This window comes from Strix aluco, chromosome 21, assembly GCF_031877795.1.
Source record: "Strix aluco isolate bStrAlu1 chromosome 21, bStrAlu1.hap1, whole genome shotgun sequence".
NCBI lineage: Eukaryota > Metazoa > Chordata > Aves > Strigiformes > Strigidae > Strix > Strix aluco.
In genome coordinates, this window is record NC_133951.1 from 14,784,962 (window position 1) to 14,801,262 (window position 16,301).

General features: G+C 45.0%; 2 protein-coding genes across 6 annotated transcripts in view; one reads left to right on the forward strand and one right to left on the reverse strand.

Moving 5' to 3' along the window:
• Positions 1-14,394, forward strand: part of ASPSCR1 (ASPSCR1 tether for SLC2A4, UBX domain containing) — a 49,108-nt gene extending 34,714 nt beyond the window's left edge. For 3 of the 4 annotated variants that reach the window (XM_074847729.1, XM_074847730.1, XM_074847731.1), the window contains 4 exons: positions 8,840-8,891; positions 9,601-9,670; positions 9,965-10,152; positions 11,482-14,394. In XM_074847729.1, the coding sequence (XP_074703830.1) occupies positions 8,840-8,891; positions 9,601-9,670; positions 9,965-10,152; positions 11,482-11,495 (324 nt within the window). In that variant the 3' untranslated portion in view covers positions 11,496-14,394. The remainder of the gene's footprint in view (positions 1-8,839; positions 8,892-9,600; positions 9,671-9,964; positions 10,153-11,481) is intronic. The other variant, XR_012626047.1, reaches the window with a different exon arrangement.
• A 471-nt stretch (positions 14,395-14,865) lies between these two features.
• CENPX (centromere protein X) lies at positions 14,866-16,261 on the reverse strand. Of its 2 annotated transcripts, XM_074847733.1 has the most exons (5): positions 16,196-16,261; positions 16,065-16,116; positions 15,933-15,986; positions 15,642-15,730; positions 14,866-15,541 (listed from the first exon to the last, which is right to left on the reverse strand). In XM_074847733.1, the coding sequence occupies exons 1-5, from the start codon at positions 16,232-16,234 to the stop codon at positions 15,527-15,529; spliced, it is 249 nt and encodes an 82-aa protein (XP_074703834.1). In that variant the 5' UTR covers positions 16,235-16,261; the 3' UTR covers positions 14,866-15,526. The 2 variants fall into 2 exon arrangements, with proteins under 2 accessions (XP_074703834.1, XP_074703833.1); XM_074847732.1 differs by having other exon boundaries at positions 15,933-16,116.
• Between the last annotated feature and the right edge of the window lie 40 nt (positions 16,262-16,301).

The following is a 16,301-nucleotide window of genomic DNA, read 5'->3' on the forward strand; positions in this document are numbered from 1 at the left end:
TTCAGGGATGAAGTGACTTTCAGAGGAAACAAAGGCAATCATAAGGAAGATTGCACTGAAACCTAATTACCTCAGTGATAACTGTGAACTATAATTGAAACTGTATGAGCCTTAGAATTCCTAACTTTCAAACACTGAGATTTCATCTAATCACCCTGTTCCATAAATGCTTTTCCATTTTTTTTAATGTGGTTTATTCTCCTTTTGCTCTCGGGGAGGTAGATTCTTGTTCCCCAAATATGGTGCTTAAACTCTAGAGAAACAGAAAATGGGAAATAGTTAAGAAAACCAAAGAGTAAAGGAATGGAGGTTGGCTTATGGGTTCCGCACAGTCCATTCTTGGTTTTCTAGGTTGCCTCCTGTCTTCTCAAAATACATGATGCTGTCATGTCTAAACATAAATGGACTGTTATTATTAAGTAGGATTGTGGCAGAGAAGCATCCAATTATTATTCCTTTCAGTTTAGTCGTAGACTACTGAATTGCCTTCTGTTTTCTCCTTTTCTTTGAGAAATGCCTTGGTACCTAGGGAAGTCTGGCAGCATCCTCCAAGGATACAGCAATTCTCTTCTTGAACTTCAAAAGGATTTTCTTTAAACTTATGGTCTTTGCTGAGACTGTCAGAGGCAGAGCCTGCTTGAGCCCGAGCACAGAGTGTTCTGGACGTTGACCACTGCCAACCTGGATGTTTTAGGAACTTAATGTCACAGAGGCTGCATGATTTCTGATGATATCACAGCCCCACCTTCTGCTAGGGTAGAGGGTAGAGTTGCTTCTTCTCTAATATGACTGGGAGTTGGTTGTTTGGGATTGCTTGTCCAATATCAGACATTTAGCTTTCCCAGGTCTGCAGTGAGCAGTAGGCTATCGGCCACCAGACTGCCTTCTATAAGAAAGAGTGGATGGTGTCTGAGGTAGTAATGTGAGCACATTTGAGCATTCAGCTATTTATAAATGACTGAAATTTGTGCTGAAGCCAATAACAGGAGTCACTGCAGATGGTGGAGTACGGTATTATCAACACTTCTGCTCTCTCTCCACCCTCTCACTCCATTCAAGCTGATAAGATTGGAACCACATTCATTAAATCTGATTGCTTACAATGAAGGGAGAACCTTTACGCTGCAGGCAAAACCAGGAAAAAAGACAAATATTGTCAACTTGTTTGCCAAGATACTTGGGCTGAAAGAACTGTCTGAAGTGAATTCTCCCAAAATATGTGTGTATTTACAGTATAGTGAGCACACAGATTGGCAGCAACATGGAGTTTTTGGAACCCATAAAGACTTCAAGGCATTGCTTTGATTTTTTGTTATTGCTGTTTTTGCTGGCTGCCTTATCCTCATGTCCCTTGAAGTGTTTTATAATGTTCTGCTCTCCAGAACTGATCAACTGCAGGCTTCCCTGTTGTAGCACTTGGCTTTGGGTTCCTTATAGCTCTAGTTGCTTGTTTGTGTTTTTCTAGGCTAGCTAAGCTTTTCAGAGTTGCTTCTTAGCTTCTTTCTCTTCCCAGAAACAGGCACTTGTGTAGTGCCTATCTGGGGTGTGTTAGTGGAAAAAATCATTGATTGCTGAGTTAATGCTAGGAAAGAGTTAGCAGAAGGTAAGAATACCAGCCACTGGAAATGTCAAGGCAGCAAAGAGGGCAGGAGTCCATCGTCTGTTTTCAGAGGAGCTAAAGGAATCCACAGGCTTCCACATAAATATTTAGATCTTCTAATCAGATCTTAGAGTGCACCAAGTGTTTCCTCTGGCGTGGACCGTGGGGCAGAAATCCAGAGGAGTTGTTTGTTCCTTTCTTTGCCTTTGGTTCTGTTTCCATATCCTATTTGTTAATGCCAGTTTGGGCAATACGTCTGGCATGCTTGTTCAGTGAAGCCGACTACGAACTGAGCAGTTTGAAGCCTCTGCTTTTGGCAAGAGTCTAAATGCAATTTCAGAAAAAATTACTTCATCAGAGTCAGTCCGTCGGAGGTATTTCCAGTGGCGAGGCCTTGCGGTTATTCCACTCACTAGCAAAGAAAATTGCAATTAATAGTGAAATTCATCCAGCCCAGAGGATGGCATTCGCCTTCCTGTATGGAGTCTTAGCCCTTGCCTTACCTGTTCAGAGTTTTCTCATCTGACTGGACGTTGGTAGCAATCTGACCTCCTCTTTGTCGTGCTTGCAGAGGCTGTCCGTGCTTGCTGCGTGTGCTGCCGTCAATAGGGCTGGGCACTGCAGCCCGGGGAGGGCCTTACCTGGGCGACTGAGCTCAGAGCGGAGACTGCCCAATGGGTTCTCTCTTCTACCATCAGTTTTGGAGGCCAGATTTTTCTGATCTCAGCTCAAGGGCTCAGTGAATGCTCTTCATACCTGGATTCCTTCTGAAGTAGCCTTCTCAAAATAGTGCTTTCAAATCTTGTCTTTGCCGTGTGAGTTTGAAAGGTCCCTTGCTCTAGCTGGATCAGACTTCCTCCGTATTGGCTGCAGAATATCCATCATCTTTGGCAGTTGCAGTCCACATTGAGCAGCTTTGTTCTCAGGTTATAAACACGAACCACTTAGTTTGCCCCTTTCACCATGACCGTGGTGTTTATTTCTGTTTCGGCGATGCTTTGCAGTCTTGCTGGAAAAGCTTTTGATCCACCGGCTTTCTGGTTGAATTTTCCAAGAGCTAGTTTATGTGTTTAGGGTGTGTGTACTATGCAGTATTTCATGTCGGTAGCTTGGGTTTCTCCTTCCATGCGCGTGTTCCTTTGAAGTGCTTATTTTCTTATTCATCTTTTAACATCAAACTAACAGCAGACCTGTGGCACTCTAATCTTTTCAGATCATGTAACGGAAAGAATGCTTCTCGTTCTGGCAGCTGCAAGTTCCCTTTAGACAGCAGTCTCTGCCTGCTCTGAAAGCATCACTCTGTCAGTGAGCAGAATAGCTGCATGGTAATAATGTACATATTTTGCAATACTCTGTTCTAGGATCTTTTGAATGTGTATGTCTGGCGATAGCTAGTGAAGGAGGAAGTATTGAGACATTATTTGGGGAGGGTTCTGCCTGAAATCTTTATTCTCTCTAGAGAACAAGTTACTAAAACATGCAGTAAAACAAAGCAGAACTGTTTCTCTTTTGTATTGCAGGGGAATGTTGTTCTAAGTGTAGATATTTTTATCGTGGAATGCAAGATGTAGTGGCCCCAGTATACCACTCTACAGCCAGGATGCCCTGCTGTCATAAACCACGCTCACCACTGTGGGGTCGGAGTAACTGCGCTCTGCCTGGCTGAAATAAAACTTTGAGTTACTTAGCTGCACGGTTCCAGACTAAATGCGGCTTTATGAGTAACAGGCTGGTCTTCAGAGTTCAGAAATGGAAAGCGTTCATTTAAACTTCTGCAACTGTAACTAAGTAAATTGATGAAGCTGTGTTACTTAGATCTTTTTAAAATCTGAGGAGTTGGTAGTTTGGAATGATACTCCTTAAATGGGGAGGACAGTAAGCAGGACATTGGCTTCCTCCACTTCTTGCCCCATCAGTGCCTTTCCGGTCCCTCCAGAAGAGAGCTGTCCTGTCATTAAGGCCTTGGATGGGACTCTGGAGACTTACATATTCGGTTCTCATTTCTGCTACTGCCATCCTGTGTGACCTTGAAAAAGTTATTTAATCTCTTAAGGTCTCAGTTTTTCGTCTGTACCAAAAAAAAACCCCAAAGCAAAAAACCCCAAACCCTCGTAATTTCTTACATTTATATTGCGTGTTGCTGCTCATTCTATGTATATAATTGCACGATGGGACACCATTTTCAATTGGATTTCTAGGTGCTGTGCAATAAAAATAACCTAACTGTCTTGTAAATATGCCTTGCACAGTGTGATTTGAACATTATAATTCAGTAGATTAGTAGCATCTATTTTCCCAGTTGGAATGACATTATATATTTGGCTGGAAATCGAAGCAGCAAGGAAGAGAAATGCTGGATATTTGAGTATAGTAACTAGCTGTTGACTCATTCATATTGTAGTAATTCTTCACATATAACTGAATGGAGTTTTTTGAATATTTGTTTCAAACAGCCTGTGATTCTTTTGGTCAATCTGAGAGGCTCAGTGTGACTCTTAAGAGGTTCCTAAATCTGTTTTGATTCACAGATACTCTTATAAGAATCCTACGCAGGGAGGTTAAGTGCAGAGTTCTTCTAGAGACATTGATATATGCATCAGAACAATGGCAAATGAGGAGATACCAGCAGACTTGAGAATATCGTTTTCAGGTAGTGGTCTGCCCAGCATTTGATCCTTGCATTCTTAGCAGTGTTAGAGAATACTAAAGGCTCCAACTTTGGGTTTGTGTGTTTTCCTGGACTGCAGCTACTAAAGCCTTCTCATCTTTATGCCAAGACATTCTTTGGCCAGTGGGATCATTCCACTGGCGTTTTTTTGTTTTTTTTTTTTTTAATGTGAAATTGGTGCTGATTTAAATACTTTTGTGTTACAAAAAAAATCTCAGACGCGTTATGTCCTGCCAGTGACTGGCTGGAGAATTCCTGGGGTGATCAGTGGGATGTAGCTGGCTGCCTTCTGTGCTGAAGCCTCAGTAAGTGCTGAAATTGGGATGGTACCTGAGAATTCTGCACAAATGAAGCTAGACAAAGGCTTGTATGAATGAGCCAATAGTCCATTTGAATTGAAGAAAAAGAACTTAGTGGATGTAAATTTGGCAAGAGGGGACTCTGTGTTGGCTGACCCCTGGGAAGGGATAGGGGTGCGGGGAAATGAGCCCTTGGAAGGAGGTTGCATTCTGTATGCTTGTGAGCTGCTGTCTAGTTCCTTTAAGTTTCTTTTAATTGAAAGATTTTGAACTGAAACATTTGGACTGATGTTTTGCCAGCAGTGGGAAATGATTGTGGACGTGGATCCTGAAACTTAGAACTATGGTTATTTGTCAACCTGTGAGTAAATAGGGTAGAGGTTTATATTGGGGCACGTTCTGTCTGTGTGTTTGTGTGGTTGAGTGTGTCTGTCTAGCTCTTGGTCTGTGTTTCTCACTCTCTTTTTCTCTTTGTGCCTCATGCAGGCCCTGCCATGAATTTTTTCTGACCCCTTGGGGCCATTCCCACATGAAGCTTTGATGTGTGTGCCCAGAGCTTGATTGACAAGGAAGTTTCGGTGGCGGCAGCAGGGAAACGAAGAGAAAAGGGCAGGGCTTTGAACTAAAGGGCTTTGAGCTCTGAGATGCTGTGCTTACTTATCTCCTTCAGAATGTTAATTATTTACCAAGATAATTGGTTGGGAGGGGAAAAAAAGAGAGGGGAGGTTATTAAAAAATTCCAACACTAACACGCTACAAAAACCTCATTTTCCAACTTGCAGCTGGCATGAAAAGGATGTTGTGTGTAAAAGGGCTTGAGTGTATGTGTGTTGCAGGGGGGGCCCTTTTTAAGGCACCCATTTCCTAAATAGAGGGATCCCTTCAGACGAGTGCAGCGGAAACATCAAAGCTCCTGCAAGAGTTTTCTCTGGGGTTTCTAAACCGTGTCTGGTACTTTTTAATTAAAAAAGTTTATGGAGAGCCGTCTTTGTGACTGGAGCAGGCAACCTTAGGCCCTGTTGATTGAGGAATGAAATGTTAAAAGACCTAATAAATAATGACTTCTGCTAAAATGTCAGTTCAGGGATCTGAAGATGCCTGGCTACTTTGACAGGAGCTGAGACTTGGAGTAGACTGATGAGTGTCTCCTACTTCAGCCTAACACGATGTAGGCCCTACCATATGTGAAAGTCTCCTCCAGCCTTTGGATTAATGTAAAAAAATTTGTAATGCCACATCCTGATTTGAGTTTTTAGTCCAGAAGATAGGTGAAGCTGTTTCATTTTTGCCGTTGGTTAATAGAGTTTTATTAGTCTCTGTATTAGGTAGCCGTCTGCAGGCACCTCCGTGGAGATCAGGGTTCCTTTGAGCTCTGGTGGGTGCTGTGCTGGATCAGGTCCAAGGACCATCATGCCAGTATCCTGACTGGGCTGGTGGTGGCAACAGAGGTTCAAGAAAACCCACGAGCAGGCAGCCTGCCCTGCACAATTCCGAAGTATGCATTAATGATACGAAGAGGGGCTGTTACTTGCTTTTATTTGTTTATTGGATCAAGGTGAGAAATCTTGTATTACTGTTTTGCCAGGGTAAATGTAGACCATTAATCAACATTTTCTGTGCAGTTTCTGACTATGATGGTACTTGCCTCTTTCACACTATGATGATTTGGTTTCTTTACCTGTCTCTTAGTATAAGGCCTTCTGAAATCTTAAAGAAAAACTAGCTGAAACAATTATTTTATGTAGTACTGTACTGACCTGTTAATTCTGGTAATAAGTATGGTATTTTTCTTTCAGAATCCTTTCTGGTACAGCTGGTTACACCATATCATATTAATCTTCTGCATATCCCTTAAAAATACAAGCCTGTGCTTGCAGCAGTGTCTGTTTTTAGTGCGAAGCTTAATTTTAAATCTCTTACTCTGGAGTCCCTTGAGAACACTTGGATGTTCCATCTGGACAGGGTGATGTAGTGCTTTTTAATGTATCGCTTGGTTCCAGCACCAGTTTTTCTACTGCTTCAGTTTCTTTGAGGGTGTGTGTCCTACTGTAATACTGTAAGTGGCAGAGCAAGCTTCATAGGTAGGTACCCCCCACTTGCCTGCAGTTGTTGTGATTTCTCAGTCGAACCAGCAGGACTGTGAGTCCAGTTTTACAGTTTCTCTGGTGCCCAGCGAAGGACCGAAAGATAATTCAGGGACTGATGCATCAGACATACGGGGAGAGGCAGAGAGAGCTGGGGTGGTTAAGCCTGGAAAGAGAAGGCTCTGGGGGGGTCTTGTCAATGTGTATAATAAAAGTGATGGGAAACAGGAAGGAAGATGGGCCAGGCTTTTCTCAGTGGTACCCAATAAAAGGACAGGAGGAAATGGACATGAATTATAGGAACTTCCATTGAAATAAAAGGAAAAAAATTGAAAATAATTTTTTATAAAGAATTGAATAAAAATTTGAAAATAATTTTTCTTTTATGTTTACAATTATTTGTTCAGTAGGTCATCATTTGAGCTGCTGACTAATTACTTCCCAACAGTATAATGCCATTTAATGTGTTAGCATGTTGAACATAATTAATATTTTGTATTGAATTTTATTCAGTATATATGTATGCAGAGGTAGTTGAATAAAGGTATTTAGCCATGCCATAAGAGACTGAGTATAAAGCAATGAAAGGAGAAGATAGTGAGAATGGCCGTTGTCAACATAAGTTGTCAGAAGCTTCATCATTTTGATTTGTTGCTATTTAAAATTAGGGAAAAAACAAGTGAACGGCAACAAGCCCGATCCTCTCTGGTGCATTACATCTGAGGAACTTGAGAGACACCAGCTGCCACCACTCTTCCTGTGTGATGGGTATACACCTTAAAATGGGGGAAACTGAAGTATAAAGCAGTGTGGGAAATTTATGAACAGGTTAAATTAGGAACCAGGCCTGCTGACTAGAATTGCAGACATTTTACTTTTCTTTTTCCTTCCTCGACAGAGAGTGTCTCTCCTCTGTGGAGGGGTACATAATGGTAGAGTGGCAAAAGCTGACTCAGACTTGATTGCACTTCTGGGTTGCAGAAGAAAGAGTTTGTTCTCTTAGATTTCGAGCTAGTGGGAGCTCTCTTTGATGTGTGTTTGGTGTATGCCTTAGACCAGAAGTTGCTTGTTGTTGCGGAGCACTGAAGAGGCAGGTGAAAAGATAAGATTGAAGGTGATGTGGTGCCTCCCTTTCTGGGCCATTCCCAGCGAGACAGGCAGCGCCTCCCACCTCTCCTCTGATGTGGTCAGCCAGGCACTGTGGCACTGCCCTTTGATCACAGCTCTTTCTGTATGGAGGCAGTACTGACGAGATCACAGACTCCGTACGTTTACATGCTTTAACTTACTTTCACTTCATTCAGTGCTTCGTGACCTACATGTGGGGGTTTTTTTAAGGTGTGCCACACAGTGTAATTAAAGCACACACTAAATGAATTATGGTTTGGCTTAGTGACGTCTCAAATAATGGAGAGGAATTGTTGAAAAACATAGATCACTTATGCTGGAGTTTTGCTGGAATTAGTTTTGGCCACGCTCTGTTCGTTATTTTTATCTGGAGGTAGATATATAAATACAAAATAATAAATAATAACATTTGCAGATGAAATAAAGATCATCAGACTGATAAATGCAGACATGAAAAAGACAGTCCTGCAGTTATCTAGGTCACATAATGAGCTAAATGGATGAAAGAATGTTTGAATATGGTAATTATTCTGACAAGTAGGAACTAGGAATTCAGGCTGGATTTATAAAAGGATAGACTGCATCCTGGAAAGCTGTTAACGAGACAAATTCCAACTAGTGGCAGGGTATAAATGTAACAGAATAATCTAGAATAGATTTCTGAGGGCAGAGCTGGATTTTCCTTGTCTTACTGTCAGCCACTCAGGTCTCGGAAGATTCTTAATCATGCTCACGTTATCTGTTCAGCAGTGAAGAATGTGGGTGAAATATAATGGCCTGAGGTACAGGGACAGGAGAAATGACAGGTCATCAGCGCGGTGAGCGTTTGCTGTACAGGTCTCCTCATCTGGGTGTAGCAGAATAGATCATAGAATTTTGCTTCATGCCTTGCTCCTGAGTGCCCTGTGCCATTTGGCCTTTCCTGAGTTCTAGATGGTTTGGTGACCTCAGCTTGAACTCTGTGAATTTGTCTGTAGCTGTCTAAACTGTCTCTAATGTTCACAGTGAACTGTGAAAGCATCTACAGTCAGTGATCTCTTCTTTTCCCCTTTTGCTGCAGGCTAAACTCTTTCCAACTGCTGTCATTCATTTTGGATCTGAGGAGTACAGGGGTGAGTGAATTTCCTCCCTTCTTCAGCTGACTGTATAGCTCCTGCGGTAGACTCAGAAGAATTACATCCTCACGTTCAGAGTTCTTCTGATGAAAGATAATGCAGTCCTTGAGAATGTTGGTAAATGTTCCCATTCCAGGCGGCTGAAGCTCTTTAGAGCCAGCTTGGTCAGTTAGCTTGAGCACAAGGTTACATAGGACCTTCCTTAGGAGATTTGTTAGGCTGTGGAGTAGGCATGGCCTGCTGCGGGGACAAGAGTGATAGAACGACTCTGTAGAAGGGAATTCCCTTGTTCAAAATGTTAACGAGACAAATGACTGTGAAACACTTTTACAGGCCTCCTGTTGTACTGGACTGACTGGAGATGGGAAAACGTGAATCTTTGATTCTTTGACACGTCTGGTTTATGCTTAGAATCTCTGTTTCTCCCAGAGAGGTTAAAGCATGCTCCGGCTTTGTAGAAAAGTTTGAGATGCAGTGAGCACTGAAAGAAAATGTCAAGATCCTGAGGTTTGAATGATGAAATAGGGCACCTCGAGTTATGAAAGAAACTGTCATAGTTTAAAAGTGTCCTGTGTCAGCTGGGGGAAGGTGATGGAGATTTACTGCAGTATAGAGCAGGTGTTTGCTGAGCCAAGAGCTATATGATTGTGTGGTGATTGATGTCTCTCTGTTACCAAACAAGTGTCTGGGTTTCATTTTTAAACAGATTGTTACCTGAGATCAGACCTGCTGAGCTCTGCAGTCTCCCCTTCTGCAGCTGATTTATTAGTAGCCAGGTAAGTTGGGAGTGAATAGTTGCAAATAGGTATTTCAGGGATGGGAAGCATGAAATGAGTCTGTCTTTTACTGCAAAGACATGTGCTCTGAAACAGTCTACTGTCATACATGACTTCATAGCCTTGAGTCCTTTACAAAGTAGGTTTTCTGTGACTAAATCAAGGAAATCCTATGGCTTTTATCATGAAAAAGAGCCTTTTCAGTCTGACTTTAAAAGTTGAAAGGTGGTGGTGGTACAAGGGGCTGTTGTGAAAAAATGAAGTTTAATTCTGTTTGCTTGTTTTCTTCCCCAGATGTTTGTCCAAATCGTTAGTTCCTTCTCCTTCGTCATCTTTAGAATCAACAGTTCTGTCCCTGTCTGAACCAGAAGTGGGCAGTGACAAAAAGACTGACGAGCAGCCAGAACCAGCAAGAGGTCAGGAAGCTCCACAGGTGTTGAGAAGGGCCCCTGGGAAAATACCCAAATGGCTGAAGCTGCCAGGTATTGTGAAATCAGAGGAGAGCTCTTCTCATTCTGAACTCCCCAGAAAGGCAGGCTCCTTTGAGCCAAATGTGTTGGATGTTGACAGTATTCTTGCTGGTGTCAACATAAGGCTTGCAGGACATTTGGTTCAGTGCTTGTCACTCACAGATCAGTTTGACTTAAAGCTCAGTCTTCACTGGAGAAGTACCAGAACGCAGGCTCAGGCACTGTCGAGTCCGATGACTAAGCCATAGCTTGCAGCATTCTGAACTGTCTTCTGGGCTTAACGTGTTGAGTTCTTAACTACGCTGCTGTAGTTCGAGTACTAATAGGCATGATACTCTACGTACCAAGGGCCCATGTCATCTGTTAAATCTCTGTCATTATTTTTCCTTTGCTGGTATAGTCTGTTTCAGTACTTTCCTTTCTCTTGATTTTTTTTTTTTTTGAGTTGGTCTTTCTGCTTTTAATCTTCACTGCAAAACAGTACTGGTTTTCCATAATTAAGATTATAATCAAGTTTCCATTACGAATTTTTTTTCTTGGTTTATCCTGATCAGAAAACTTGTTTTTATTCCCAGAACCAATAGCTAATGTATGGTTTTATATGAGAATTTATACAAAATATGAAGTAAGTGGAAGAAGGATTCCTGAATTAAACAGTTAGCAGTATTTACTTTTTGATACAGTGGCAAAGAAAAGAGGAGGGGGGAAAAAAAAAAAGACGACATTCAATCAAGCCCTTAACAGCAATAAAACTAGGAAGAATTATATGGAATTCCCTGGCTAATGATGCCAAATGTTAACTTCCTGAATGAGAATTTTAGTATTTAATTCTGGAAGATGGTGTGGGGCCAGCAGCTCCAGCAAGTGCAGCGTAAGGTGTGAAGTGGTGGCTGGAAGGCTGCAAACAGGGGGTTGGTGATTCTCTGCTGTGGCTGGTCTGGTTTAGACTGGTACTGGGATACTGGTGCAGATCATGTGGGAAACAGTATCTCTACTGTCTGCTGTTTCCAGTGTGCTCAAAGCATTCCACTTAGGAGTAGAACTTCCTTTCATAAGGAAAGGTTATCTGGATAAAGCTCAGAATAACATCCTGCCTGCCTGTGCAGGTTACCCATTAACAGCAGGGATGGAAGGTTAATAACATGCTCTAACATGCATGTTAATGACATGTAGGCTGAAGTTCCCCACTCTGAAAGGTACGGAGTGCTCCTCTGTGCTGCCCAGCTGTTGCCTGAGCACAGCAGCAGATAGACCCCTCAGCAACCAGATCATGTGATTGAGAAACAATATGGTGCAAATCGTGGGGTTAAGTGTTTTAATGCTCTTCCGTTTGTTTTGTAGGTGGGAAGAGATGAAACGTTCTGGGCTGCTGGATCAGTGAGCAGTCAGCTGTGCCCCTTTCCTGATGAACTTATTCAAAATGTGTAAGAAATTGTTGGTGGCCCTGGAGAGATCTAAGCTGTATGATCATTAGTTATAAATAGAAAATTGCTATTTCAGATGCCAGTTTCAGCTTTTGGAGGAGTGGAAGGCCTGTTTGTGGTCTTTGTGACTACAGAAGCAAAGTTAGACGTTAAATTTAAGGTTTCTTGCATGCAAATAATATGAATAGAGAAGGGGGAAATAATTCCTATATACTTTCTGTGAAGGACTTTCTTTCTATCCATATTTTTAAATTCAAATCTTCCCAGTTCTACCTTCAGAGATAACATGAGTCTAGGTGCCTGAATTCTAGCGGCAAGATACAATCCTATGGTTAAGTGCTGCCTGGAACAAGACCTCTCTCTGCTTCTCGCTGGCTGGGGTTAGTGCTGCTGATAATTCTGGGCATAGATAGCTGGAAAGTGGGTGAAGAAGCAGCACTTAAGTCACTTAAAATAGTTCAAATAGGCTTTTCCTGGGAACGTCCTGGTCTGCTGCACTTGTATTCTTTTCAGTTGCCAGAATCTTGTTAACAAAGAACACAGGTATCTGTTAATGGAGCGCACGTGGAGTTTTTCTGCCCCAAGCTCTGTGTTTTATTTTCACTACATACAGTTAACGTCAGTAATTACAGTTACAGTGAGGAAAAACCCCATCAGTAACAGGGTCTCTTCACGTGACCTTTGATCTGTGGACTTCTATGGTCCGAATGTGTCCAGAGCAGAGCAGCTGCTCTCTGCAGCACAGTTAGTGCACAGAGAGTTAGTGCACTAGCCCACATCTTTGCCTCCTGCAGGTGTTGTACAAGGATGAATATTGCTGGTTAGAATTGTGCTTACACTGGAGATGAACTCTATAGTGCCACAGCAGTCGTGGTGCTGTATCTTATTGGAAGTCTTCTCCATGGCTCAGTGATTCATACTGGGGTTCCATGTTACGGTAATACCATGTTTTCCATTTTCCCTGCATAGACAATTGTTCCCTGAACTACGTGTGCATCTGCACAATTTGTAGATGTAATAAAGCAGAGTGGCCATAGGAGGCCTTTTTGTCGGTCTCTTTGATAATACGTTTCTTCCCCCAGTACTCAGTTTCTCTGTCAGTTCACAGGAACCTGCTCCCTTTTCAATGGGCCTGTCATGCCTCATTCCCTTCCTCCCATTTTTTTTCAACAAAGCAAAACAGAGCTTTGTACCATCTGAATGAACTTCAAAGTGGCTAGAAAGGGCACCCAGGGTTCCTGGCACTTGTCATTGTCTCCCAGCCTGGCCAACATTTCCCTTCAGGTCTAATTACTTCCAAATGCTCCCAGATGCTTTGAAGAAACTCAGAGGGAGGGGGAGGCATGAAAGAAAGGTGGAAGAGGAAAAAGGAGACTCAAAGTGGAGGGAGCTGAGTGCTTTAGCAAACATGTTGATTGATTTCTTATATGACACCCAAACATAAACAGGGAATGTGTGCGGCCGCTGGCAGTGGGGATGCAAGAGCACTATGTACAGCTGCTGCTCTTAATCCTTCCTGTGGAAAGCAAGCCCTTCTGGCACTTGACAGCCTATAAACGACATACTACAGCAAAACAAAAAATACTAAAATAATGTTAAAGAGTTTATTACTTAAGCGTGGGCTGCGTGGGACTATCTGTATCTCGGTTCAGGTGCTGTCAGGTTTACTCATTTCACAGACGTCAGAGGTAGACTGTAGCTAAAGCTGCTTTGCTGGATTTATGCAGGATACATCAAGGGGCAGCTACCAGCCATAGCTAATGGTAGGTGATGACGTGCTTTTTGATTCACAGGGTTAGTATAAACAGCAGCAGTCTGGCTGGTAGGAAGTCCTGTGCTTTCAGATGTGCCAGTCTTACTAGTTAAAGAGCACAGGCAACATCAGGTAGTACTGATTTGCTTAGCTGGTTTGATTCCACCAGTTTTGACAAAGGGCTAGCACCATAACTATCACCTGCAAGTACCTGATATGGGAAAACAGAAGGAGAAGTTTAGGGACACGAGCAGCAATGTCATTGTTACTGGGGCAGTTTCATGGGTTAAGTACGGGGGTGAGGATTAGGAGACTTCCTAGAGCTGCATGTGCATTACCTCAGCTCTGCCCACGCGTGCTGTAACTCAGCTGGGCACCAAACCCAATTTAATCTACTTTCAGGAGAATGGAAAATTGGTACCTTCAACAGCTAGACCAGAAGCCTTATTTCTCTTTCCCTATGCAAAGAAGAGTTAGTTTTAGCTGCGGCTGCTATTGAAATACTGCTTTACTACTGACATTCACATCAGTGATCCTCTTCAGTCGAGAATGCTTGTGTCAGGGATATCGGGAAGTGAACTCAAACCTTTTGGGGTGGCAGCTCTGAGACCTGTGTGTCAGTGAGTCAGGATGGGCGGAGAGATGAGGATTTGAAATCTGGAAAAGGCAAGAAAGGAGGAGTGAATTCTTTAAGAGGGACAAAATGCCCCCGTATTTAGAACTGCAGGCTCTTCACTCAGGTAGTGGCTACAGGGATTCCTGCCCTGCCACAGAACAAAACACGCAGATACCCGATGAGCTGGGTTTGTTTCAGTATCACTTCTGCTGTAGTAGCTGAACTCATTGCTGGGGGTTTTGGGCATTCAAAGGTAGTATTGCATGTTTTTGCTCTTGCCCTTTTTTACCATATGGTTGTGGGGCTGAAGGCTGAACTAGGTCAGTTCCTTCCCTGGTTTCATCGTACAGCTGCACAAACAGTTGTCTTGGCAAAGAGGCCGCAGTGCCGAGGGACGGGGCGCTGCTGAAGCTGGTACTGTCATCAGAAGGAATGTGTATTAAATTGTGGTTTTAGCTGAAGTTTCCAAGTGGCTGGTGTGGTGACCTTGATAACTTTTGGCTGAAGGAGTACAGTGACCTACTGAGCCTCCGCCCGCTACAGCTGTCAGTGGCAGAAGAGCCGCTCGCTATTGCTAATCATGAAGGCTGCAGCTCGCCAAGGAGAGAGCGTGCGAGCCCTGAGACACGCTGGTGTCAGCTGCTCTCCGTGCAGCCAGCTCTGCCTTTCCCAACAAAGCCGGTTCAGTTGTGTGGGTCCTGCCTACATGTGTAGGGTTTCTTATTTCACAGCTCCCCCCCGCCCCCCTGCCGGCTGAGGGGCCAGGCTGTCCCATGATGTGGGATTTTCACACATGCTGTTTGTTATTCTGTCCTTTTTCCTTTCGTCCTACAAAGATTTAGAGAAGAGGGTGGGTGAGGGGGAAACTTTGCAAGTCTTTGAAGCAACTTGACTTTCGATGATTAATTGCAGCAAAGAGCCTACACAAGGGAGGGAGACTCGGTTTTAATTTATTGATGTTTCTTTGTGAGAACAAATTTATAGCAGAGGGGAAGCAGCTTCTGAGGAGAATATCAAATGGTTAAAAGGTTCCAAGCATTCTTTGATGTCACAGCCCTGGAGAAATACTGGAAGGTAGTGAGGGACAGACACTGTTTATTTATAAAATAAAGATCAGTTACCTGATTTTGGCAAGAGCCTGTGACTGAGCTCCTGTTAACAACCTATTCATTAGATGGGCTTGGAGCTGGACCTAAAGTTCCTGCCACAGCCGCCTGCCGAGGCGATGAGAGCCTGAAGTTTGGACATTTCCATCCATTGAGTCTTTCCACGCGTCTGTGTGAGGCAGCACCTGTATCTGACATCACCGGAGACAGCAGCAGCACCTTCCCTGCTGCTGTTAGAGGATGAAGGTGCAGGATGAAAACCAGTTACAGATGTAACCGGCCAAAACACGCCGGGGGCAGCCTCTTCAGAAATAGCACCTGCCAGCGTAGCTGCCTGGGGCTGTGCCTGGGGCTGGGCCGAGCGTGGAGAGGAGAGAAGAGGCAGAAGGAAAATGACAGAGAAGTAAACGGGTGAGACTGTTCTTCTAGAGCTGGGCTGTGAGGATCAGCCAGACGCTGGGTCAGGTCCGCATCTTCCGTCAGGCCTCTAGAAATCGAGGAGCTGTAAGGAGAGAGGGGCCGGCCCGTCAGCACCGCTGGGCCCGAAGGGTCTCCCGGGGGGAGGAGGAGGGCGGGCAGCCCCCAGCTTGGCCCTTACGTACCAGCTGCGGCAGCACCTTCTCCACCTGCTCCACAGCCACCGCCCGCCGGTCCTCACCCTGCGCCTGTCGCGCCGCCCGCGCCGCCGCCTCTGTGCGGGGAGGGGGGTCAGGGGGGGCCGGGCCGGGCCGGCCGGCGCCCGGGGCGGGGGGTTGGGGCTGGTGCTCGGGAGGGCGGGGGGGGCCCGGCCCCCCGTGGGGGGGGGGAGCGGAGCTGCAGCACGACGGGGCGAGCCGGGGGGTGTGTCCCCTCAAGCCGGTACCGGGCCCCGAGAGCAACTGCTGCGCGCTCACCTCGCACGAAGACGTTCAGCATCTCCGCCATCAGCAGCTGCGCGTCGCCGTTAACTGCAACGACAAAGCGCGGGGGCGGGCGGGGGCTCGCTCCACCCCACACTCCCCCCCTCGCCCCCCGCCGCCCGGTACCTCGGGTCCTCCGGTCCCGGAAGTGCAGCCGCAGCAGCCGGTCCACGGTCTCCTGTGCCGAGAGGGGAGCGGGTGAGCGGGGTGGGTGTCCCGTGTCTGTGTGTCCCGGCCCCGTCCCCCCCGCCCCGCACCTTCCTGAAGCCGCCGGCGCGACCGTCCCGCTCCTCCATGGCGCCGCGCGCGCCGCGGCCCCGCCCTCGGACGTGCCGCTGCCGCCCCGCTGACGTCATCGCCGCG